Raw genomic sequence first — 23,864 nt, 5'->3', positions numbered from 1 at the left:
CACTTGGTAGCACAGTTAGGCTTAGGCATCCAGCCCAAGGCAGACAGACAGGGCTCAGAACCTCAGTCCTGCCATGGAGGACGGGCAGCAGAAAGAGAAGGTATGGAACAGAGCCTCTGCCTCTTGCCTGCCTCCTGCCGCCAATAGCCCCAGACCCTCCTGTCTCTCTCTCTCTCTCTGCCAACTCTTACCCTTCTTGCCAGGCCACTCAGCTCTTTCTTGTCCCAGCGCTGCCTCCATGCCACCCCCATCCCATCCCACAGACAGGGAAAAACCTGTGGCTTCCCCCTCATCCAAAGGTGCTGTAATCATCTGGCTCTCTCTGATTTTTTCTTCTTCCCTCCTGTTTCTCAGCCTGGCCAGGGTGGGAGAAAAGGAGGTGGGGAGCTCTGGGAGGGGGCCGTCACCTCACTGCTGGCTGGCTCATAATCCCCAAGTGAGAAAGGCGGGGCCCTGTGCATTCAGACAGGTGAGAGGTCCCTCTGACCTCTGCCACCCCCAGCAGGTGCCATTCATCCTGACTTGGTTCCCCGGAGCCTTGGCAAGATCAGTGGCCACACCCCACCCTCCGTGTCCATACCTGCATCTCCAAGCCCCAGAGAGATGGAGACGCCTATAGCTCGAGGGCTGGGAAGCCAGGGCTGGCACCACCCAAGAGGCTGTCTCTGATCCCAGAGATGGGCACTTAAATGCTCAGGACGGCAGCTTGGCATTACCAGGGCCTCCAGAGCCAGTGGGAGAATGAGCAGGATGTTCTGCTGCCTGCAGGTGAAGCCGCTGGGCTTCCTCAAGCCCTCCTCCCTGACGAAGGTCGCCAGCCGCTTCAAGGCACACCAGGAGTCTCTGCCACGGCTGCCCGTGCCCCCGCTGCAGCAGACCCTGGACCATTACCTGAAGACCCTGCAGCCCATCGTGAGCGAGGAGGAATGGGCGCACACCAAGAAGCTGGTGGAAGAGTTTCAGGCTGCAGGGGGCGTGGGAGAGCGCCTGCAGAAGGGGCTGGAGCGCAGGGCCAAGAAGATGGAGAACTGGGTGAGTAAGAACTGCGGGTACACCGACCCCCCAGGCCCACGAGGGCTAAAGGGAACAGGGCCCCCCAGAGGCTGTGGGTCCTGTGAGAGTCCTCCAGGGAGGTCTGCCCCTGCTGCACACAGATGCTTCCAACACCAGCCGCTCTGGTGCATTCACTGGCGCCACAGTTTCATGGGAACTTGCTCTGTGCCTGGCACTAGGCAGAGTGCTGGGTGAGCAAGAAAGAGACAGTTGATGCCTTGAAGAGCTGACATTCAAGTAGGAAGGGGAGAGAGATGATCAAACAAGACACGTGAGTGGTCAAGGTCATTTCTGTAGACATGAAAAAGGCTGATGTGCCCTGGCCGGTGTGCTCAGTTGGTTGAGCACCAAGAGGTCACTGGTTCAATTCCCAGTTCTCTCTCTCTCCTTCTCTTTCTCTCTCAAATCAATGAAAACATTTTTTAATTTTTTTAAAAGGGTGGTGAGAAAGAGGGGTGGAGAATGGCAGCGTCTTTATTCTGAGTGGTCAGGGAAGGCAGGGAGGAGGTGGTGTTGGGTCTGTGACAGACGGAATAGCACCAGCAAAGGCAGGTGAATCCAGGAACAGACGGAGGCTGGAGTGGAGTGCCAGGGTGGGAGGAGGGCTGCAAGCAGAAGGAACTTGGACTTGAGCTCAGTGGGAAGAGGCTGCGGGCTGGCTGTGTTCAGTGATGCCTGCTCTGGTCTGTGTCTCGGTCGGTCACGCAGGTGCGCTCACCTTGTGGAAATGTGTGTACATGGATGCTCCGTGCGCTCTTCTGTACGCATCTTACACCTTAACCTAAAGTTTAGCATGGCCGCCCTGGCACTGGGAGGGAAGAAGAATGGGAGCAGGAGGCGGTGGGAGGGCTGGTGCCGTCACCCCGAAGGAGATGCTGGCAGGGAGAGGGTGGGAGTCATTGGGTCCAGAGTATGTCTTGGTGCCAGTGGTACGTGTTGATTGGGCTGCTGGGAGGGGGGACAGTCCTGACCTAAAGCAACTATGTCGGGGCGCGGGGGAGAGGAGGACTTCCGGAGAAAGGGATGATGAGGGAGAGGCGGGTTTGTAGGAGAGCCACAGAAAGCCCCATGAGGAGGAGGTGCTCTGAGGGGTGCAGGTGGAAGCGGGGGCTGCACAGAGGAGGCAGGAGTCTTCAGCTGGTGGATGGCTGTCCTGAGCCTGAGCAGCTCAGGGCCTTGGACTCCGGAATCAGGAGCTGAGAGCCTGGGGCCCAGCAGTGTGTAACTTGCTTTTTAGCCTGCAGTTCCTCCAAACATCCGCTGGCGTTCTGTGCAAGCTGAGCACGTCACACCCCTCGCCCCTTGCCAAGGGCCCGAGGCTAATGGCCTGGTGCCACCGGCCGTTTCCCAGGGGGCGTCTGGTCAAGAGGCACATCCTGCCCACTGCTCTGGGGCTGGGGGAGGCAGCACAGCGGGCGCGGCCTCCAGGGATGAAAGGACCCGCCGAGAGAGGCACTGGGCAGGCCCCGGGAACGGGTGCAGGGCGGACAGTGTTGCAGTCAGGCACATAAGGCTCAAGGGTGACGGTCCCCTGGGAGCCGCACGGCCCCAGGACGGGAGCCTTCACCATGTCCACGTAGGTCCCCAGAGGGGCAATGCTCACCCACTGGTGCAGCCCACGTTGTGTCACTAGTGCATGGGTTTATCCTCAGTGGCTTCCCCAGGTTGCCTGACCTTGAGATCCAAGGAGTGTCCACTGCCCAGTCTGACACCAACAAAACTGAGGCCACTGCGGACCGGGATCTCCGGATTGACATTGAACCCTGGGCCCCTGCTTTCTGGAGAATGCCCACTGGGATGAGCAGAAACTCATTCATGGACTTCCTTTTCCTATATTTTCTCTATTATTTTCTATCAGACATACGTTTTTACTGTTTCTAAAAGTAGTAAAAATCATTGACCAAAATTTGTACGATGATGAAACATGATTCAGTGTGGCTCAGTGATTGAGCGTCGACCTATGAACCAGGAGGTCATGGTTCAATTCCTGGTCAGGGCACATGCCTGGATTGCAGGCTTGATCCCCAGAGTCTAGGAGGCAGCCGATCAATGATTCTCTCTATCATTGATATTTCTCTCTCTCTCTCTCTCTCTCTCTCTCTCTCTCTCTCTCTCCCTTCCTCTCTGAAATCAATAACAATATATTTTTTAAAAAGAGAAAGAAACATGACTCACATTTCTGCCTCTTTTCCCCCGGCCCCAGGTTTCCTGTCAGGCTTTTTTCCTCCCACATCTTCTCCTTGGCCGGGGGTCTGACTTCTCTTGCTGATTGGCTCCGGCTCAGGGGAGATGGGACACTGCTGGTGGGTGTAGGGGGCGGGGGTTCTGGGCCTGTGCTCAGAGGGGGCAGAGAGTCCCCTCGCCCTGGGAGGAAGGGTCACCGAGTCCCCCCCCACCCCTCCTGACAGGTTCTGGTTCTTTCCCCAGCTGTCCGAGTGGTGGCTCAAGACGGCCTACCTCCAGTTCCGCCAGCCCCTGGTCATCTACTCCAGCCCCGGCCTGGTGCTGCCCAGGCAGGACTTTGTGGATCTGCAGGGACAACTCCGGTGAGTGGCTGCGGCTGGGGCAGGGCCAGGAGGGGCGGGGCAAGGCTCCTGGGCATTTCCAAGGCCCCAAGGACCACTTCCTCCAGGAGGTTGGAGGGGCCCCAGTCCTGCTCATTATCTTTCATCCCCACACATAGCCCGATGAAGTAGGGAGTGTCATTCCTCCTTTACAGATGGGGAAACTGAGGCGCAGAGCAGGGAGGGGCCTGCCCAAGATCACCTTTCAGTATTGGCTGAGCTGGGACAGGGAGCAGGGTCCTCCTGGCTCCAAAGCTTCGTAGCTGTTCACCACCACACCGTGGACTGCGTCCCCTCCCTGTCCCTAAACCTGGGGCCACCCCCCGCCCCAGTTCTGGCACTTCACCCTCCTTCCCTCTCGCCTCTGGCCACAGGGACGACCTTTGTACACAGTCCCCTTTTCCACATTCGGCCATGTCACTTGCCCTGGCCTCTGTTCCAGTCCGACCAGAGATAAAAATACCAGTGGCAAGCATCTCCTGCCCAAGCACCAGCCGCTGTGGCCACCACCTGCTTCTCTTAAAGGCACCAGGGCACCCGGGAAGGTCTGGGGGTTCAGGCCCAGGAACTCCAGATGGTGGCCCCCATGTTGGGGGCCAGGGGCAGCCCGGGCGCTGGACATGGCTGGTGTAGCCCACAGAGTTCAGGGAGGAAGGCCAGTAGGAGAGGTGGCCTGGGAGACACAGAAGCAGGTAGAGACCTAGGTGAGGGGCCCCCTTGAGCCACTGCCCTCTCATTCACACTCCCGCCCCCTGGGGCCCGGGTCCCTCCGTAGCTGGTTCCTGAGGGAAGGGTGTCCTCCTTCCAGACTCCCGACTGTGGTTTGGGGCTCGAGCCCTGTGGGTGGAACCCAGCCCCGATCGGGCTGCCGTGCCTCGGCACCTACATCTTGCCGGCACTTGGCCAGCAGTTTCTCCCTGAGCCCTCGCATCTCCCTCTAGAGGTTGCGAGAAAGCAGGCTCAGAAGGGCGAGCTGGAACTTGAACACAGACCCACTCCTTCAGCTTCTGCAAGCCCTGCGTGAGGGTGAAGCAATTGGTGGCTCCCTTCACCCCGCAGGCGTCCCTGACCTGGGTCTGTCCTCAGGGTGTCCACACCTCTGCTGATCTCTGATTGTTCCCTCTAGGTTTGCTGCCAAATTCATCGAGGGTGTGCTGGATTTCAAGGCCATGGTTGACAAGTGAGCAGTCCGGCCCGCCCCTACTCTGCCCGCCTAATTGACAGAGTCACTCCAGCTTGACCCAAGCCCTGGGTGCTGGGCAGGCCAGAGCTCGGTTGCTCTCACTTCCTGTTGGCCCCGCCTCTGTGGGGAATGGGGAGACAGAGCCTCGGGATTGGGATGCCTGGGTCCTGCTCCAGCTGCTGGGACTTCCTCCCGGTGACCCTGTCCCGAGAGGCCCCGCAACTGGCGTTCAGGTCATCGCCCCCTTGGCAAACTAAAGCCCAGAGAGGGGAAGGGAGTTTCCAGGGTGACTCACGGCAGGCCTCCTGCCCCAGCCCAGCAGGCAGCCCTGCGTAGGCCCAGGGGAAGTAGGGACACGAGGAGGGCAGCCGGCCACTGCTGTAAACCCTGACTCAGCTCTGCCCAGCCCCCAGCCGCTCCCTCCTCCCTTCTCCCTTGTACTTGCCCAGCGGCCCCTCACTGTCCCCCTGCCCCACAGTGAGACCCTTCCCGTGGAGTACCTGGGCGGGAAGCCGCTGTGCATGAACCAGTACTATCAGATCCTGTCCTCCTGCCGCGTGCCAGGCCCCAAGCAGGACTCGGTCATCAACTTCAGCAAGACCAAGAAGCCGCCCATGCACATCACAGTGGTGCACAACTACCAGGTGGGTGGGCCCATGTGAAGGGGAGGAGGGGCAGGGCCCCCACACACGCCCCTGAGCCCCAGGAACAGGCATGCTCTGGGCATCTCTACTGGGCGCCCGGCTAGGCTCTAGCCTCAGGGACGCCAAGAGGGGCCTTGGCCTGCCCCGCCTGGGAGAACAATGCGGGGACATCCTCCTCCGCCCTCACCCTTGGCCTGACCATCCCCTCAGCTGGGCCCAGGACAGCACTCACTGTGCCTCTGGGCTGCCCGGGCCAGGAGGCGGTGGGGTGGGACGTGACTGCGGCGGGTCTGAGGTCGTCACCAGCCCCTCCCCGCCCGCCTGCACCCGGACAGTTCTTTGAGCTGGACGTGTACCACAGCGACGGGACGCCCCTCACCTCGGACCAGCTCTTCGTGCAGCTGGAGAAGATCTGGAACTCGTCACTGCAGACCAACAAAGAGCCCGTGGGCATCCTCACCTCCAACCACCGCAACTCCTGGGCCAAGGCCTACAACACGCTCATCAAAGGTGCCCGCGGCGGGGGGGCCAGGCCCAGGCGGCACGCTTCTCACTGAGTCCTCTCCGCTCGGGAAACAGCTGGATCAAATTTGTTTCCCATATTAAGGAGCAAGTGGGATGAGAGTCCAAGTCCCTGGCTGGGGAGCCCCCGTCTGCCGCCACAGTCCCCCCAAACCCCGTGTTGAGTCAGGGACCTGGGTGGGATCTGCCTGTTTCTAAAGTGGGCCAGGCGCTGGGCGCTCCTCACAGGGGCTGCGGGGCTGCAGGGCCCTGTTGAGTGTGAAGCTCTGAAGCCCGTCCCAGGACTCCGGAACGTTCTGGAGGCCCGGCCGCCCCAGGCCTGACACCCCCGTTTTGTGCCCCCTCCCGCCATGCGGCCTGCAGACAAGGTGAACCGGGAGTCGGTGCGCTCCATCCAGAAGAGCATCTTCACCGTGTGCCTGGACGCAGTCATACCTCGGGTCTCAGAAGACATGTACCGCAGCCAGGTGGCCGGCCAGATGCTGCACGGGGGCGGCAGCCAGCTCAACAGCGGCAACCGCTGGTTCGACAAGACGCTGCAGGTGAGGACCGGTAGCCCCCCAGACACACACCCACACTCGGTCCCCTGCAGCCTCGGGACTTCCTGTTCCCGCGCGTCCTGGCCTCCTGGCTGGTAAACAGATGGAAGTCATCGCGGCTGCAATTACCCAGCAGTCAGCCTGTCATTATTGGGCCTGGCCCAGAAACTGCTGTCACCCCAACACCCCCTGCAGCACCTCAGAGGCAGGCACAGAGGCGCAGTTTGGCCATGACTTTCCCTCTCTGCGCCTGTAAAATGGGGCTGTGGGAGGACTCCCGGGTAGAAGAGTTACAGGGACTCAGCGAGGTGTACCAGCGTGGGGTGTGCTCGGTGTGGCCTAGGAGCGTCCACGGACCCCGATGGGTGTTAGCTCTTATTAATAATTGTAATAAGTCAGCGTAACTCCTGAGGTGGCTTCCTCTGGGACCATCCAAAGAGTGGCTCCAGGGACGGGTTCACAGGCCCCCTCCCCCTCCACAGTTCATCGTGGCAGAAGATGGCTCCTGTGGGCTCATTTACGAGCACGCAGCAGCAGAGGGGCCGCCCATCATCTCCCTCGTGGACCACGTCATTGAGTACACGTGAGTGTGGTTCCCCACCCTCCCCCCATCTCCCCAGACCCTGGTGACGGTGACACACGGGTGGCAGACTGCCTTGTGGGGGATGGCATTTCCCTAGGCCTGGGAATCTGTTTCTTCCAAGGAAGCCAGAAGGAGGCATGGGTTTGCATTCTGGCTCTGCCACTTCCCAGCTGCATGGCCTTAGACAAGTCCCGTCCCCTCTCCAGGCCTCCTCCTTTGGCCACCTGAAAGCTGGAGGTGACTTCAGAAGAACTCCAAGCGCCTCCCTGGGTGGACCCCTCCAGCTTTAGGGATCCATCCTCCCCACCCAATCCCAAGGATGGGCCCAGGCTCCCCCAGCACCAGCATGAGCCCGAGCCCATGTCCCTGCAGGAAGAAGGCTGAGGTCGTGCGGTCTCCCATGGTACCCCTGCCCATGCCCAAGAAGCTGCGGTTCAACATCACCCCCGAAATCAAGAACGACATTGAGAAGGCCAAGCAGAATCTTAGCATGTGAGCGCCGGGCGCTGGGTGGGGGCCAGGCCCCTGGAGTCTGGCAGGCTTTTGTTCCAGGTCTGTCACGGAACCCAGCTGGTTCTGAGACCTCTCTCGCGGGGGCTGGCAGGGCTGCCAGGTGCCTGCTCCTCACCGGCCTTGTCCCCAACCCCCAGCATGATCCAGGACCTGGACATGATTGTGACCGTGTTCCACCACTTTGGGAAGGACTTCCCCAAGTCAGAGAAGCTGAGCCCTGACGCCTTCATCCAGATGGCGCTGCAGCTGGCCTACTACAGGTGAGCCCCTGCCCGCCGGGACGCAGGTGGAGACCTGGGGGCAGAGGTGGGATGAGCTCAGCCCCGTTTCCACCAGGGTCTACGGGCAGGCCTGTGCCACGTACGAAAGCGCCTCCCTGCGCATGTTTCACCTGGGCCGTACTGACACCATCCGCTCGGCATCCACGGAATCACTGGCCTTTGTCAAAGCCATGGATGACTCCACTGTGACGGTGAGAGGCTCAGGGTGAGGGTGGGTGAGCTGGGCTTGAGCCATCTCCCTCCCTATTCACTCTGTCAACACACATTGATTGAGCACCTACTGTGTTCCAGCCCGATGGTGGGCACTGGGAATATAAGAGAAGGTAGAGCTATGGATTTAGCTCTGAGCTTCCTGGCAGCCCAAGAGAAAAGGGAGCTTTCATTCACTCACTCATCAGCAGTGAGCATCTGCCCGAGAGTGATGGTGGCTCCACTTCCTCTTCTCAGAATGTAGTGCCGGTGGGAGCGGGCTCCTGAGATGGGGGCAGGAACAGGGAGGGACAGTGCTTCAGCTCCGTCTCCCCTCACCCCACAGGAGCATCAGAAGGTGGAGCTGCTGCGGAAGGCCGTGGACGCCCACCGTGCCTACACCAACCGGGTGAGCGAGCCCTATTAGCTTGGCATCTCCCACCTGCCTGTCCACTCCTGCAGCAAACAGCTGCTCACTCTCAGCTTGAGCGACCCCTCCCCTGAGCCCTGGGGCACCTGGAGCAAGGCTGTACATCCCCACTTTAAAGTTGGAGACACTGAGGCTGGGCCCAGTGACTGCCCTGGCCCCAGGTTCCAGGTGAGCTTCTGGATCCTGTGTCATGGAGCCAGGACGCTGAGGGCACACACCGCGGCCGACAGCAGGGTTCCGCCATGTGACAGCTCAGGCTGCAGTCGGCAGCGGGAGGCCTGGATTCCCGTGCTGGCCCTGCCTCTGAGCACCTGTGCGCCAGGCTCTGCCCGTGTTACACACAGATGTCCCTTTAGGTCTCACAGCCACCCTACAGGGGAGTTCAGTGACCGTCCCCATTTGACAGATGAAGGCACTGAGGTTCCAAGATGTATGTGCCAACGTCCCAGAGCCAGGAGGGGCTAAGCCACCCAGCTCCAGGCCTGTGCTCTTAAATCCTGCCTCCCTGGCAGACCCCTGGGCCTCAGTTTCCCCATCTCTGAAGTGAGGGCTTTCCTGCCTGGCTGCTCTGGTCTCCTGGGTCTGAGGGGCCAGTGGACGGAAGAGGTGTTGCTGCCGCAGGCTTCTGTGGAGGGCAGCAGCGCCCTGTGGTCCCGCAGCCCCGCTCCTGACAGGGCCCTCTCTGCAGGCCATCCGCGGGGAGGCCTTGGACCGGCACCTGCTGGGCCTGAAGCTACAGGCCATCGAGGACCTGGTGAGCATGCCTGACATCTTCATGGACACCTCCTATGCCATCGCCATGCACTTCAACCTCTCCACCAGCCAGGTGGGCCACCGCCCTGGGTGCCCTGGGGTGGGGTGGGGTGGAACAGAACCCACCGGAGCTGGAGCAGAAAGGCTGCACTGACGAGAGCCAAGGTCTAGAACGTGGTCAGACCTCGGTGGTGGCGTGGCCCACACGGGCCCCCAGAGGCCACTTCGAAGCGGCCGAGTTCTGGCAGAGGGGCCGGGTCAGGGGCTTCGCTACAGCTCAGGCTGAGGAGTTGGGGACCCCCCAGGGGAGAATCGGCTTCATTCATTCACCGGTCAGACACGAAGGAAGGAACGTGTGCTCCGTGCCAGCCTGTGCTGGGTACTGGGGCACAGCAGGGACTGCACCATCCCTCCCCAGGGACTCTCAGTGTAGGCTGGCAGCACAGGAAGTGCTAGGGGTCAGGGAAGTCCCGAGGAGGGAGCAGTAGAGCCCCAAGAATGTAGAGGAGGCCCCCTGGAGGGTGACACCGGAACTGCACACCGAAGGACGAAGAGGAAAGGTGTCAGGCAGGGCACAGCAGGAGCAGAGTCCTGGGAAGGCAGGCTGGTGCACTGAGGAGCTGGAAGGGACCTGGTGGGAAGGGCGAGTGCCTTAGTCCTCTGCCACCCCCAGGTCCCCTCCAAGACAGACTGCGTCATGTTCTTTGGGCCTGTGGTCCCAGACGGCTATGGCGTTTGCTATAACCCCATGGAGTCGCACATCAACTTCTCGGTGTCGGCCTACAACAGCTGTGCCGAGACCAACGCTGCCCGCATGGCGCACTACCTGGAGAAGGCGCTCCTGGACATGCGCGAGCTGCTGCAGAGCCACCCCCGGGCCAAGCTCTGAGCCGTGCCCCCCCTGCCCCTGCCACAGCCAAACCACTTCAGATGGGCCCCCACCAGGGCTCCCCTTTGTCCCTCTCCCCATGGGCCCCGCAGATCTGACCAAGCCGGGGTGGACTCCCCCAGGGCCCGCAGGCCCACGCCAAATGCCTTCCACGGGCCATCCCCAGCATCATGGGCTGTGCTCAGAGGCTGAGCAGGACGGAGGCCCAGGCGCCCCATCTATCGTCCAGTGCAGCCTTCCTCTGGGAAAGGAACCAGTCAACTCCATCCCCACCGGTGAGCCTGGGAGGTCCTTCTCTGATAGCTCAGCTCTGGCCAGTCCCTGCCATCTGGGCTGATCCGTACTCCAATCCTCAAACGCCCAAAGGCCTGAAGACAGGACTATCTGGAGTGGGGGACTCCAGGCCTCCCCACGGCCGAGGCCAGGGTGCGAGGCGGACTGGGGACGGGGCATCTCCCACAGGACTGCCGTACTCTTTTGGAGAATATGGCTGAACAATGTTCCTGGTTGTATAATAGTACCACGCGAGGCAATTAATAAAGGGAAAATGTTTTGGTGAAGAGGCGTTCCAGCTGCGGAGGCAGGCAGGTGGGGGGACACCGGGCCGCCTCCCGGCTTTCCCTGCCTGGGAGCTGGTGTCCAAGCAGCCATGGCCCCAGGGACTCCGAGGAGCCAAGAGGAGGTGTCCTCAGGCACCAGATTGCGGACCCCATTCTCAGACAACTCCCACCTGCCCGGGACTCGGGCCTCTCCAGTACTGTGGGCATATGGTGGGACAGTTCTCCCAGGGAAGTAGGACCCTGCAGGCCCCAGTCTGGTGGGCCAGGTGTGGCCAACACCAGGGCCTAAGGCCTCATCCTGCAGCCCCCACTGAGCCCAACAGGAGTGATGCCCCAGATCACACGACCACCTGATCAGAACCCTAAACCCGCCTGACCCCAACCCCACGCGCCTGGCAGAAGCTGGGTGTCTTGCCAAAGTCAGTCTCTCACTCCAGGGGACACTCTGGCCCTAAGGCACGTGAAAACCAGAGCAGACGCTGGGGTGCAGGTGGGAGAGCTGGTGGAGCCTGTCAGAGTGCTTCTTGGCCCGGCTGACCTGGGACAGTCAGTGAGGATGGGGCCTGTGGTTTTCTCCTTTTTTCAGACGAGAAAACTGAGGCACAGAGAGGTCAGTCACCAGGCCACTAAACAGAACAGATTCCCAGAAGCCATACTTCAGGTCAGGGTACCGGGAGCCCCTGTAGCCAAGCCCCCAGCCCCACATCACACCCGCCCAGATGACCAGCGCAGGGGTGAAGGGGAGGCCATGGGTGGACATGGGCCTGGAAGGCACAGGAAGGTGCTGGCTGGACTAGGGCACTGAGTCGAACTGACCTGTGTTGGGCCTGCTGGTCCCACCACATCCCCCACAGCCACAAGGTGGGGCTCAGTACCCTCCCTCCAATGCGGGTGAGAGGGTGTGCCACTTGCCCGAGTCCCAGGGAGCAGGAGGCGGAACCCACACAAGGGGGGAGTGGGTGTTGCCCTGGGCCTGGCCATTTCTCAACGCCCCCTCCCCGCCCCCCAGCAAGGCCGGCAGGGTGGAGTGATGCCAGGAGAAGGCGGTAGGGTCCATGAATGCCCTTTCCTGGGCCGGAGTGGGAAGACCAGGGAAAGACCATGACAATGCACAGCCTGCTGTCCTCATCTGTACAGTGGGGGTGATGCTGCTCCCTCTGGGGGCTCCTGGGAGTCCCAGGAAGTGGGGGCCCACAGCAGGCGTTGGTGAGTGCTGGGGGAGTAGTACTAGGGTGGGGCTGCGGGGGCAGGCGACAGAGTGAGCCAGGCCATGGGCACTGCACAGACACCTGCAACTCCCACAACTCAAGTTCTAAGAACCACACAGGTCTGAACATAAGGCAGGGTTTCCCCAAACTCTCCTTCAGAAGTGAGGGCATGCCCTTGCCCTTGGGTGTTACAGGTCTCGTATGAAGGCTTACTCGACTCCTTAGCGCCGAAAGTCCATGGGGAAAGGCAGTTAGCACCTGAAACAAACCGTCAGTGTGAGATGCCGGCCTGGAGGTCCCTGGTGGCACGTGGGGAGGGAAAGGCAAGGAAACGAAGACCTTTAGCAACTACTCCCGAGGATGTGACTGTGCCTCACTCTTGGGAGTGCTGGGTGTGGGACAAGCAGGTGCTTAGGGTCTCTGGACACACGGGAAGGAAGGATTGGGGAGATGACACACCTACAGGGTTTTCTTAATCCGCTGTCTCCGTGTGATGCCAGCGGGCACTCGGGGCCTGGGGTAACATTCCCAGTGACCGCATTGCGTGTGAAATCCAGAAAGTGCTGCTGGGTCTCAGGCCGCTCAGCCCGTGGGCCTGGAGACTCCGGTCAGCGAGCCCAGAGGTGGGCCAGGGACAAGACCCTGATGCCAATGATGCAGATGAAGAACTTGATTTTTTTTTTTTATGAGCGAAAAAGAACTGTTCTAAAGTAATATATTTTGTGCAACACATTACTTGAAATGTGAACATGTAATAAATGAATGAATTAAAGATTTGGCTCTTACCTAGATCCCGTTTGTCTATCCAGATTGGCATGAACTTGACTTTGGCTCTTCGTGGGGAAAGTGCAGTGGCCGGAATCAAGGGCAGGCCTGTAGCGAAGCCTGCGAGGGGGTGAGGGCTGGACAGAGGGAGCCAGAGGCCACGTTGACGGCCAGTGCTTTGTCCGAGACCTGGAGGAGGGCATGTAGGAAGATGCCCAGGGGTTGGAGGGGGCCTGACCGTGGGGGAGCTTTGCAGCCTCCAGGCAGGGGGAGGGGGGACGGGACCCAGAGGGGTCGGGGAGGTGGAGAAGAGTGGACATTCCAGACCCTTAGGAGCTGGAGCCGGCAAGACGTGACCAACAGGAAAAGAAGTTGGGGTGTCGATCGAGGTGAGAGCAGTGAGTGTAGCTGGGACTCGGGGACATTCAGGGCTCACCATCCCTTTCCTCTCCGCTCTGGTCCTTCTGCCTGTCGTGCAGTTTACTTTCCTCTTCAACTGAAACCTACCTGTTGAGCTCAGCTTGCTTTTCAGCGATTGGATTTTTCCATTTTGATCCACTTAAAAGTCTTGCAGGGTTCACCTTAGAGCTTCTCAGCCCCGCAGACATGCTCAAGTTTGTCTTTAAAACACATCTAGTCGCCGAAACCGGTTTGGCTCAGTGGATAGAGCGTCGGCCTGCGGACGGAAAGGTCCCGGGTTCGATTCCGGTCAAGGGCACGTACGTTGGTTGCGGGCACATCCCCAGTAGGAGATGTGCAGGAGGCAGCTGGTCGATGTTTCTCTCTCATCGATGTTTCTAACTCTCTATCCCTCTCCCTTCCTCTCTGTAAAAAATCAATAAAATATATTTAAAAAATAAAACACATCTAGTCTGTGGCTGATCTTCCAGCACGAGGTACTGGCAGGCTTGTTCCGTGACCCGTTTCCGCTGGTTCTCCATCACGGTGTCGTGTCCTCTCGGCCATCTTTACCTACATTCTCTTCACTGCAACTTAAAAACTACTCACACGAATGACTGAAGTCCAGGATGGAGGCTCCTTCCTCCAGAGGTTGGTTTGCTTCTGCCTTGTATCTCGGGTAAGGTCACGTTTACTGAACGTCAAGGTTCTGTGGACGGCGGGGGCCCTGACCCACAGCCTTCAAGCTCATGTGGGGACAGAATTCTTTCTGATCCCCCTACTCTAGGGTGTGGCCATTCTGCATCTCAGCTCAGTGAATCAGGGAAGGATTAGATTCCCCATCTTGGCCAGCCCTTGGGATCGACTTCTATCACCTCACTCCCACAAGCCTCTAAAAACCCAGCTGTTTGCAGTCATTTCTTCCAAAGCAAGACCTTCAGCCATGCACACTCAAGAAATACTGGATTAAACACAGAGCGGAGGTGTTACCTGGAGAGGCGTACACCCTGTCCCCAGCCCCCGAGGGCTGTCATGGAGGAACGAGGCTGAGCAGGTCCAGAGCCAGCCAGGACCACGCAGGGAGCGACCAGGACCGGAAAGGGGGCACGTCCAGCTCTCCGTGGCAGTGCGGTCTCCTCAGTGGGAAATGTCGCAGAGCCATTCACAAGGCGGCACTGGGGGCTGGAGGGACTAGATGTCTCAGATGCTTATGGTTTTATGTTTTTATGGTCCTTGCTCCTTGGGGTCACGTGTCTCCAGCCTCCTCTCAGGAGCTCAAGTCAACATGTGCTCAAGCTGCCAGAGTTCAGGATTTTATTTTAAAACAATAGTAAACAATTTCATTGATTTTTCTTAAATCAAACCACCTCACACTTGGCTTGTCTCAGGCAAAATGTAAAAAACAAGAAGGAAAGGGGGGGCGGGATGTGGGGACTGACCAACCTTCCCTAGAAACAGGCCCCGGCCCTGGCCTCTGGAATGGCTTTGGACACGGTCTTCAACTGAGAAAGGAAAGCACCCGAACATTGTGCTTCAGCAGCAGATTACGAACCTCCACAAAGAAAGGGAGGGGCGGGGTTCGAACACAGGTCCCGAGCAGCCTGGTTCAGTTCTAGAAACTTCCAAGAGTCTGGAAGCATGTCCACTCCACAACTCCACTTCACAGAGACGGAGAGATCAAGTCCCTTGAGGAGGAGCCGTCCTCTGAGCTGGACAGTGGGCTCTGTGCCACACCCCAAAAGAGGCTCCAGGTGCCCCGGGCAGTCCCCAGCCTCTCGGAGGGGTCGGGAAGGGTAAGGAATGCTCAGAGCGAAGGGGGGGAGGGCGCGGATGTCAGGCACCACGGGCCCCCCTCACCCGCTCCGTTCCTCTGCACTTGGTTCTCGTGGAGATGAAGACTAACCGCTCCCGCTGGCAGGACCAAAAAGAGCTGTAAACAGCTTGGGTTTGCTCACCCACATGTGCAGGCTCTTTTGTCAGGAAGGGACCACTGTCTGGGGGACAGGGGACCGGAGAAAGCCCTTGTGGTGTAAGGGTCAGTGCGGGGTAGGACACGATAGCAGCCGCCAGACGAGCGCTCTCTCTAGGCCTGGCCCCCTGACTCGGAAACACTGCATGAGGTTCTGGAATGGCAATGGTGGCAGGGAGGGCCCGGGGCGCGCCCTCTGCTGGGCCCAGGCCACCGTTCAGGGCAGAGGGCCGGGCCCCCTGTACTCGGGCAGCCACCGCAGAGCGGGCTCTTCCGGCCCCATCTCCGAAATCCTGCCTGCCGTCAACAAAACCAAAAATAAATAGTGTGTATTTTCACGCCCCTGGATCTGCCCTGCGAGCACAGGTGCCAGGCCTCCTCCTCTACCCACACCCCAGCGCCCACACCAGCACTTCCCACAGCGCGGAGCTGGCTGTGTGGCCCCCGTCAGCAGGCGCTCCAGGATCCTGGCCGAGGGGCTGGCCTGGCCCTTCGGGCCACCTTGTTCATTAAAATTAAAGTAAGAAAACAAAAGGCTCCACTTGGCGACGGGTCTGTCGAGGTCTCCGCTTCATCCCTCTGCATTCTGTCCATCCCGCACGGCGGCGTGCAGGCCAGACGGAGGTGGACCCAGCCACCCTCACCAGTCACTGCAGTTTCGTCCCCAGCTTGCGTTGTCTGTTCCTGCAAAACGGGTGGGAGTTTGCAGTGAGGACGCCTGGGGGTCAGAGGAGGGGACCCCTGGCATTCAGTGACCCCCTTAGCGGTCCCCTCCCTACCCACAGTCCCGTCAAAATGGGTGAGTGCCCCTCCCAGTAGCCCCAGTCCCTGACTCACCAAACTTCCTCCCGCCTGCAGCTGTGCACATGCTCTTCCCTCTCCTGAGAACGCTCTCCGCCCACCCCCCGACCTGGGCAGGCCCGCACTCCCTCCACCCTCAGGTCTGTCTCCCCTGAGCAGCAGGCCCAACCACCGGCCCCCACGTCCAGTTTGTCCTGAGCTCTCAGGCCCAGGGCGCGCATCACACAGGAGGCGCCTTATTCTTCAGGCTCCCCTGACGGCTGTGGCTGTCTCACTCTGCCTCCCCCCAGCACACAGCCTGGCACAGAGCACGCTTATACAGAAATGTTGGTAAATGGAGGCAGGTGGTGGCCAGCGGAGCCAGGTGACAGGGGCGGGGCCAGGCAGGGCAGGGCCCCTGGGACAGGACCATTCTGAGCGTCAGGTGGAGAGCCTGGGCCAGCCGGGCCTCTCCAATAATGGGATTGCCTGCCCTAACCACCTCAAATCCCCTTTCCTCCTGGATCCAGGGCTTTCCCTTTAAGCTCCTTAGGATAATTTGGACCATGATGCACTAGACACATTTCCAGGCTGCTCAGGTGCCCTGGCCTGGCCTGCCCTGTGACCCCTCTCACCACCGCCTTGGGGAAACCCCAGAGGCTCGCTCTGAAGTCTGACCTCGCCTCAGCTCCCCTCTGAACCCCGGCTGGCACCGACCCACGGAGGGAGAGCTCAGTCAGTAGACTCCAAAGCCCAGCTCTGCACCAACGTGCTGTGCAACTGCACCTCTGTTTACCCATTTATGGGGCGCATGTCTGGACTAAGCACCCTGAGAATCCCGGCTGCCCAGCTCTCTGGTTCTGGGACACGGGTTAAAAGCATGGCTCCGGGCCCGACAGCCCGGGTTCCCAGCCCAGCGTCCCCACCCACAATCTCTAAGTCATCCATAGTGACTCCCCGCTCATCTCAGCCTCAGTTTTCTCATCTGTACAATGCGGTCCCGAGGAGGCTTCCACGAGGCAGTGAAAAACAGCGCTTAGCCAAGTGCCTGGGTCTCGGGGAGCCTCTAAGAGCAGGAGCAGTGGCAGCCCCACTGAGCCAGGACCCAGTGAGAGCCGGACCCTTAACTCACCTGGCTTCTGCCCGGGTGACTGTGTACTCAAACCAGAGGACATTGGGAATGAGGCTCGTGTCTCGAATTAGAAAGAACTCAGAGATAGGCCTGCGGAGACAGACACCCAGAACCCCAGGTCATGTCAGGGCGCGAGCTTGCCATCAAGCCAGAGTCCCCCATCAGTGTGGAGTCAGCCATGCACCTTCCCCCCCCACCGCTCAGAGAGTCCTTGCCCGAACTGTGCCCCCCGGGCCACTGCAAGAACTAGAAGTGCCACCTGTGACACTGAGGCAGGGCCGCCCCCACCGTGCACACAGCTCGCGGGACTCGGGCTGCTTTCCGAGTCCCTGAGAAGCCACCTTAGCTTCTGGGCGTGAGGAAACGCCTGGGCAACAGAGAAGCCAGGCAGACGGGGCCTGCAGCCTCATGCCCACCAGAGACCTGGACCCTAGGGCTCTCCCAGGGAGACCGAGGCTGGGGTAGGAAACCCTAGGTCCTCCACTGACGGCCCTTCCGCAGAGGGGCCGGGGCAGGCGGGGCAGCAGCAGGGCAGGAAGCAGTTACCAGGACGCTATCCTGGGGAAGAGAGGAGTGAGGACCTCCTGGGTGAAGACGAACCAAGCGATGGCCATGAGGCTTCCGGCGACGCCCCCATACACCACCTGGCTCCAGGTGTGATACAGCAGGTAGACCCTGGGCCAAGGACAAGGGAAGCTCATGAGAGCCAGCCAGCAACAGGCCTGCACGGTCCCCCATGCCCAAGCGCTAGCTTCCGGGGACCTGTGTGCGCACAGGGAGACACGCACAGATAGGCATGAACTCCTGTGAACACAGCCTCAGGCCCCGACGGCGCCTCTCCCGACTCCAAGAGAGGAGATGAGACTCGCCGCCCTTCTCCCCAGCCCTGAACTCCGAGTTCGTCTGCATGGGGCTCCTCCAGGCGCTGGAGCAGAAGCTGATGTGCGGAGGTGTCCCCAGGACCCTGGGCTCAGCTGGGAGGAGACAGCAGGACTGGGCCGCAAGGGGCAGTGGAGCCCTGACCCTACAAAGTAAGAGGCTGGGACCCTTTTCCCCGCCCTACCCTACAGGCTCTGAGACTCAGTTCTACAGTGACCAAAAACCCAGCAATAGGGACCAAAAACCCAGCAAGACCCAGTGGCAGGGTGTGGGTGGGGCTCGCCCTCCCTCCGTACCTGCTGTAGGAGACCAGAAAGGCCGCGGTGAGGAGGCCCAGGGACAGCACGTGCCTCCACAGCAAGTCCAGGAACCTGGCGTTGTTCGTTTGGTGCATTCTGGGAAGACAGGCCTGTCAGGTGGCCTCAGCCCACAGCCTGGAGCCCGGGCCTCCCAAACAGCTCCTGGCCCCTCCACAGGCTCCCTGGGCTCCTCCCACCCCCGGAAGAGGCCAAGCCCCACGTGGCATCCAAAGGACTCGCAGTGAGTCCCTGGCAAAGGCTGGCCTGGGCCAGTCCAGGGCCACTCCAACCGGAAAGAAGCTCACCTTAAATATAGGAAAAGGAAGGAATAGACGGAGAAAAACCACATAAACTGGGAATGGCTGGAGGGCATCCCGTACTTGGTGCCCACTGTCGCGTGGGGATCTGGGGGAGAGAGAACAGGGCATGAGGGGAGGCTGCAGGCCCCCCATAATGCCCCAACCTGGTGGACCCCCGATTCCTGCAGCCTGGGCCTTACCTCCACAGGGCCGCGGCTCCTTGATGACGTGTTTCATCAGCCAGTTGACCCCCTCGTTCAGTGCCAGGCCCCCGAGGAACGAGATCTGTTGGGAAGATGTGTGGTCAGCCGGGCCTCTGTGCCTGCTGGCCACCGCCCAGCCCCAAAGACCATGGCCCCTGATAGAATTTCCCAGCCCAACTGGTGAACCACCTGGAAGCAGCCCGGAGGCTCCACACACCTCAAGAAAGGTGGTGGCATGGAAGGGAAGGTGCAGCACCTGGGATGAGATGGCGCAACCCCTTCCGTGGGGTGGGGGCAGCGGGGAGCAGTTGGAGGGCCTGGGGTGGGGGGGACAGACTCACTCACCGTGTGCAGCTCCCGCTTGAATATGATGAGGGTCACGAAACCGACAATGACAAACACAGGGCCGAGGCTCAGGTAGGCAAGGAGGTGGCCGGAGAGATCACCTGGGTGCGACAGGGAAAACGGGATGAGGACAGAGCATGAGCCTCAGAGAGGGGCCAGCCCCGTGCAAGGTAATTAGCACCTGAGCCAGAAAGGAGGTGCCAATAAGAGCCGGAGTGCAGGGCCAGGCAGCTGTGGACACCTCAGTCAGAACGAGTGGGAGCGGGACTAACAGCCAAGTCTCTGGCCCAGGAATCTGAACCCGGCTTCGTTTGACCCCCGAGACGGGCTCTGTACCGGGGGCAGCCCAGCAGGCACATGGGTGCCCCTGGAACACAGTGTTGTGCTGAGGCTGCCCCAGCCGAGCCCTGGGCTCCAGGGAACCTGGTATTCTCTGGCCACACAGACATGGGTTTGTGCTGCAGGCCCCCACAAGGACCAAGGCCAAGGGTAGGGAGAAGGCTGTGTTGCCCAATACGGACGCCAGTTGCAGTAACAGCTTCTCACGGCCTCTACTGGCAAGAAATTGGCTACCTATTCACTACCTGCTTTTTACCATCCTAACAGGCCGGGGGAGAGGCGGTGTGAGGACGGCCAGCCCCTCTGAGAGATGAGGACAGCACAGCCAGGAGATGAGGGCCACTTCCCCCCTTGCTCAAGAACAGGGCTGATGTCAAGTTCAAAGACTACCCTCACCATTCAAGACAGGACAGCTAGCCCTGGCCGGTTTGGCTAAGTGGATGGAGCATCGGCCTGCGGACTGAAGGGTCCCAGGTTCAATTCCGGTCTAGGGCACATGCCCAGGTTGTGGGCTCCATCACCAGTAGGGGGTGTGCAGGAGGCAGCCGATCAATGATTCTCTCCCATCATTGATGTTTCTATCCCTCTTTCCCTCTCCCATCCTCTCTGAAATCAACAAAAATATATATATTTAAAAAAAAAAAAAGACAGGACAGGACAGCTAAGCTCTAACTGGTTTGGCTCAGTGGATAGAGCGATGGCCTGCGGACTGAAGGGTCCCAGGTTCAATTCCGGTCTAGGGCACATACCCAGGTAGCGGGCTCTATCCCCAGTAGGGGACGTTGCAGGAGGCAGCCGATCAATGATTCTCTCTCATCATTGACGTTTCTATCTCTCTCTCCCTCTCCCTTCCTCTCTGAAATAAATTTAAAAAACAACAACAAAAAAACAGGACAGCTACGTGGCCACTCTGGGGTCAGAGGGCATGGTGGGTCAGAGGGCATGGTGGGTCAGAGGGCAGGGTTCAGTTCCCGAGCCAGCACTTGCTACATGACCTCAGGCAGACTCCACCTCCCTGACCTCAGCTCGGTCACCTGTGAAAAGGGTACCTAGTACCCACCCCCTATGACTGTGAGCTTGAATGAGACAGGGCCTGTGTGACACCCAGCTCGGCCCCTGGCACCCAGGACACGTCCACGCTGGGGGCTCTGCTCTCCCACCAGCTGGGAGAACCCAGCGTGGGAAATGGCCCACACCACCAGCCTGGCCTCACACAGGGAAGGTGCCCACACAGGGCGGAGCCCAGACTCAGGCTGAAGAAATGGGCGCACACCTGGCCTCACCCACACCTACCCAAAGCAGGGCTGGCTCAAGGGCTAGTGCTGCCCCGGGCCAGCTGGGTGACGGGGTGAGCCCTTCCCCTTCCTGGACCCCTGTCACTTCACCCACACAGTGGCCCTGAGACTCTGGGTCTCTCAGCTGCCCAGCTGATGCCCAAAGCACCTGGCCGTGAGGACAGGGAGTAGCTGGTGTCCAGCTCCATGACTATCCCACAACAGCACCAACCTGGGACCTTCCTGCAGATGCTCTGCCCTCGCCACTCTGCTCCAAGCCTCTCCATGGCTCCCTCTGCCTTTGGGATAAGTCCCACCTCAGCCCAGCTCATTGGGCCGTCCTAGCCCTGCTCCCCTTCCACCCTCTGCTCCAGTTCCAGGGACCGCACTCCAGTTCCCTGAACACACCGTGCTCTGTCCTACTTCTGGACCTGTGCGGTCTCCCCCACCCGGGACGCTGCCTGGGTTCACACAACCTAACCTGAGCACCCACCACAGTGGCAAAGACCCGTTCCTGCCCCTGCAGAGCGCTCAGCCTGGGGGGGAACATGAATAGGTGACCGTGCATCATTCATGATTTGCTTGTTACTGTAGGTAGCAGGCTGTGTCTGTCTCTCCCTCTGCAGGTCCCATAAGAGCAGGGACGGGGTCTCTTTACACAGCACTCAATGCCCCAAGCCCAGAACAGCACCTGGCACGTAACTAGGCTCAAAAATAACCGCAAATGAATGGAGAATGGATAAAGGAAGCAAGGGTCAGTGTGATGAGGGGTACGAAGTACAGGGGGCCAGAGAAGAGTTAGCAGGGGCTAGACCTTGTGGGCTCCCCCAGGCTCAGGCAGCTCCCTCCTCGGGCACCCAGTCCTGCACAGGGTACCTCCTCACAGCCTGCATCATGCTGCTCACAGCGGCCAGCTTCCTTCTCCTGGCTTCTTAGAGTGTGAGCACTCGGAGAAGTGAGGACGGTGCGAGGCCTTGGCCAAGTCCCTTCCCCTCCCCAGGCTACGGTTTCCCTCCTGTAGAATGGTTTTTTTCGTAGCCCAGGACTGCAGGGACTTATCCGCCTGTTCACCTAAACCCAGAGCTAGACCTGGGCCTAGCACTCAGGAGGCGCTCAGTGGGCACTGGCTGAGTGAATGGAGGGGTGGAAGGGCAGGCAGGCTGGTAGGGCCCAGCACCTGGCAGGGCCACCCTACCCCCAGTATAACCCAGAACACCCAGGGTCAAAGTTCTCTGGCAGCCAGCCCTGGGGCCCTCAGCAGGGGCCAAGTTCTCACATCTCCACCCAGAAGAGCAACATTTGAGCAGGTCCTTCCTAGGACAACCAGGGCTCGATGCGGGGCTCACCTGATACCCAACCATCCTACCGAGGGGGGGGGGGGGGGGCTTGAGCGGGTCCTGGGAAGGGGGGCTGACCTGAACTGCGTCTTTACTGAATACTGCCTGTGCGCCAGGCACCGTGCTCAGCATTTCTCACGCCCCCTGTTGCTGGATTCTCACGCCACTAGAAGGGAGGCGCTGTGATTAGTCCCACTTTAGAGATGAAGTACCTGGGGCACCGACAGGTGAAGCCACTGGCACAGGGCCCAGGCCTGAGCTGGAGCCCAGACACCTCTGACCCCAAGGCCCAAGCTCTGCCCCAGGCCACCAGAGCCTCCAGAACTGTAGCTAAAGGACCTCCCGGCTGCAAAACCCTGTGCTGCTAGCGCTGTGTCTGATGGGAAGCTCCAGAAGTCAAGATCCTCTGTTGTGCAGCGGTGCCCTGCCCAGGGCGTGGCACACCAGAGGCACTCCAACCACGGGCAGCTGCCTGGCCTCGGCGGCACCCTCCCAGCGACCGGGAGCTCTTGCTCTCGCAGGCGACCCAAATGCACAAGGAAGCAGGCACTCCCTGCACGCCGGAGAGGGAGTCCGGCCTCCCTGGCTCCGGGGAAGGCGGGGAAGAAGGGCCCAGGTCCAGGCCAGTGACCCTTCGCCGCCTCACACAGCCCCCCTCCCCATTACAGCCCACCCGCGCCCCGGAACCCGAGGGAGCACCCCCGCCGCGCAGCCGCAGAGCGCACCAGCGAGCCTCACAATTTCGCCCAGCTCATCGCCGCACCACCGCGCGTGCGCGGCGCACGCCGGCCGAGCCCCTCCATGGCTCCCTATTTGACAGTTCCCACCCCGGTATCCCGGCGCCCCCTCCGCGGGCTCGCGCGAGCCGCAGCGCCCGGGGCGGAGGGGCCGGCCCCGGGAAGGCGTCCTTAGAGCCGGGGCCGCCTTTTACCTGCAGGATATTCGACGTGGGTGAGGGTGACCGGCCGCCATGAAGCAGGGAGCGAGCACTGTCCGTCCGCTGCCATCTTACCCGGAGACCGGGCTTCGCCGAGCAGCCAATGGGCTGCCAGGGGGGCGGTGGTCCTGACCTATCACGCCAGGGAGGCGCCTCGCATCCAATCGGAAGCCGATACAGGTAGCGGCGCAGCCATTCAGCGTGCAGGCCGTAGGGCTGGTCCCAGCGGCGAATCAGAGAGCGGGGCCCCTAGGAGCTTGTGAGCCGACCAAGCCAGCGGCCAATCCGGGACGAGCGCAGGTAGGTTTCTGGCCAATCAGGGAAGAGGCGGGTTCCAGCACAGAACAGAGAGCAGAATAGCCAATCAGAAGGTGAAGCCGGCTCCCCAGTGTGGGCAGGACGGACCAATCAGGCCTTAGTTTGGGAGGCGTGTTGAACTTTGGTGGGAGCTTTGGTTTGGCCAGGACCTGCGCCGTGAAGGCTCCCCAGGTAACCCGAGCCCGCCCGGAGCCGAAGGGGCTTGGGCGTCGGTCAGAGCACGTGCTGGAAGCGGCGGGGGCGGGGCGGGGCGGGGGTCTGCGTCCATCGCCTTTTAGTTAGGAGTAAACTGAAACCCAAGACCCAGAGGGCACTTAACTCTTTTCTTGAGTGATACTAGGAGTGGAAGCTTAATTGAAGTTAAGAAAGGTTCCTTCCTTCTTTCTTCAATTAACAAAGATTTATTTTTTTTAAATGTATTTTATTGATTTTTTACAGAGAGGAAGGGAGAGAGATAGAGAGTTAGAAACATCGATGAGAGAGAAACATCCATCAGCTGCCTCCTGCACACCCCCTACTGGGGATGTGCCCGCAACCCAAGTACATGCCCTTGACCGGAATCGAACCAGGGACCTTTCAGTCCACAGGCCGTCGCTCTATCCACTGAGCCAAACCGGTTTCGGCAACAAAGATTTATTGATTCAGTCACATTGATGCTGGAATCTTGAGAGCATTTAA

The 23,864-nt window shown here is 60.2% G+C and overlaps 2 protein-coding genes and 1 long non-coding RNA gene across 5 annotated transcripts in view; 2 read left to right on the top strand and 1 right to left on the bottom strand.

Annotated features, from left to right (window-relative positions):
- CRAT (carnitine O-acetyltransferase) overlaps positions 1 to 12,696 on the top strand; it is a 14,601-nt gene extending 1,905 nt beyond the window's left edge. Inside the window, exons 1-14 of one of the 2 annotated variants that reach the window (XM_006103178.3) lie at positions 1 to 100; positions 769 to 1,032; positions 3,481 to 3,599; positions 4,744 to 4,797; positions 5,279 to 5,444; positions 5,780 to 5,954; positions 6,330 to 6,508; positions 6,988 to 7,088; positions 7,461 to 7,580; positions 7,739 to 7,861; positions 7,938 to 8,073; positions 8,418 to 8,480; positions 9,190 to 9,327; positions 9,928 to 12,696. In XM_006103178.3, the coding sequence (XP_006103240.1) occupies positions 74 to 100; positions 769 to 1,032; positions 3,481 to 3,599; positions 4,744 to 4,797; positions 5,279 to 5,444; positions 5,780 to 5,954; positions 6,330 to 6,508; positions 6,988 to 7,088; positions 7,461 to 7,580; positions 7,739 to 7,861; positions 7,938 to 8,073; positions 8,418 to 8,480; positions 9,190 to 9,327; positions 9,928 to 10,143 (1,881 nt within the window). In that variant the 5' untranslated portion in view covers positions 1 to 73 and the 3' untranslated portion in view covers positions 10,144 to 12,696. The remainder of the gene's footprint in view (positions 101 to 768; positions 1,033 to 3,480; positions 3,600 to 4,743; positions 4,798 to 5,278; positions 5,445 to 5,779; positions 5,955 to 6,329; positions 6,509 to 6,987; positions 7,089 to 7,460; positions 7,581 to 7,738; positions 7,862 to 7,937; positions 8,074 to 8,417; positions 8,481 to 9,189; positions 9,328 to 9,927) is intronic. The other variant, XM_006103177.3, reaches the window with a different exon arrangement.
- Positions 12,697 to 13,551: 855 nt separating this feature from the next.
- LOC111823327 lies at positions 13,552 to 14,438 on the top strand. Its single transcript, XR_002826358.1, has 2 exons — positions 13,552 to 13,726; positions 13,863 to 14,438. It is a non-coding gene; the product is annotated as an uncharacterized LOC111823327 (long non-coding RNA).
- Positions 14,373 to 23,007, bottom strand: DOLPP1 (dolichyldiphosphatase 1). Of its 2 annotated transcripts, XM_006103172.3 has the most exons (8): positions 22,863 to 23,007; positions 18,982 to 19,082; positions 18,634 to 18,718; positions 18,440 to 18,539; positions 18,132 to 18,230; positions 17,503 to 17,631; positions 16,957 to 17,046; positions 14,373 to 15,728 (listed from the first exon to the last, which is right to left on the bottom strand). In XM_006103172.3, the coding sequence occupies exons 1-8, from the start codon at positions 22,936 to 22,938 to the stop codon at positions 15,692 to 15,694; spliced, it is 717 nt and encodes a 238-aa protein (XP_006103234.1). In that variant the 5' UTR covers positions 22,939 to 23,007; the 3' UTR covers positions 14,373 to 15,691. The 2 variants fall into 2 exon arrangements, with proteins under 2 accessions (XP_006103234.1, XP_023600242.1); XM_023744474.1 differs by lacking the exon at positions 17,503 to 17,631.
- Positions 23,008 to 23,864: the final 857 nt, after the last annotated feature.

Source organism: Myotis lucifugus, unplaced genomic scaffold (assembly GCF_000147115.1).
Source record: "Myotis lucifugus unplaced genomic scaffold, Myoluc2.0 scaffold_465, whole genome shotgun sequence".
Lineage (NCBI taxonomy): Eukaryota > Metazoa > Chordata > Mammalia > Chiroptera > Vespertilionidae > Myotis > Myotis lucifugus.
This window is presented reverse-complemented; position numbering and strand designations above follow the sequence as displayed.

Coding starts and splice junctions, on each gene's coding strand:
- DOLPP1 (XM_006103172.3), bottom strand. CDS start 22,938: ATGGCAGCGGACGGACAGTGCTCGCTCCCTGCTTCATGGCGGCCGGTC. Junction 17,632..18,131: donor TTTCTGGTCTCCTACAGCAG/GTACGGAGGGAG, acceptor TCCTTGGCCCAG/GGTCTACCTGCTGTATCACA. Junction 17,047..17,502: donor TTCCCCAGGATAGCGTCCTG/GTAACTGCTTCC, acceptor CTGTCTCCGCAG/GCCTATCTCTGAGTTCTTTC.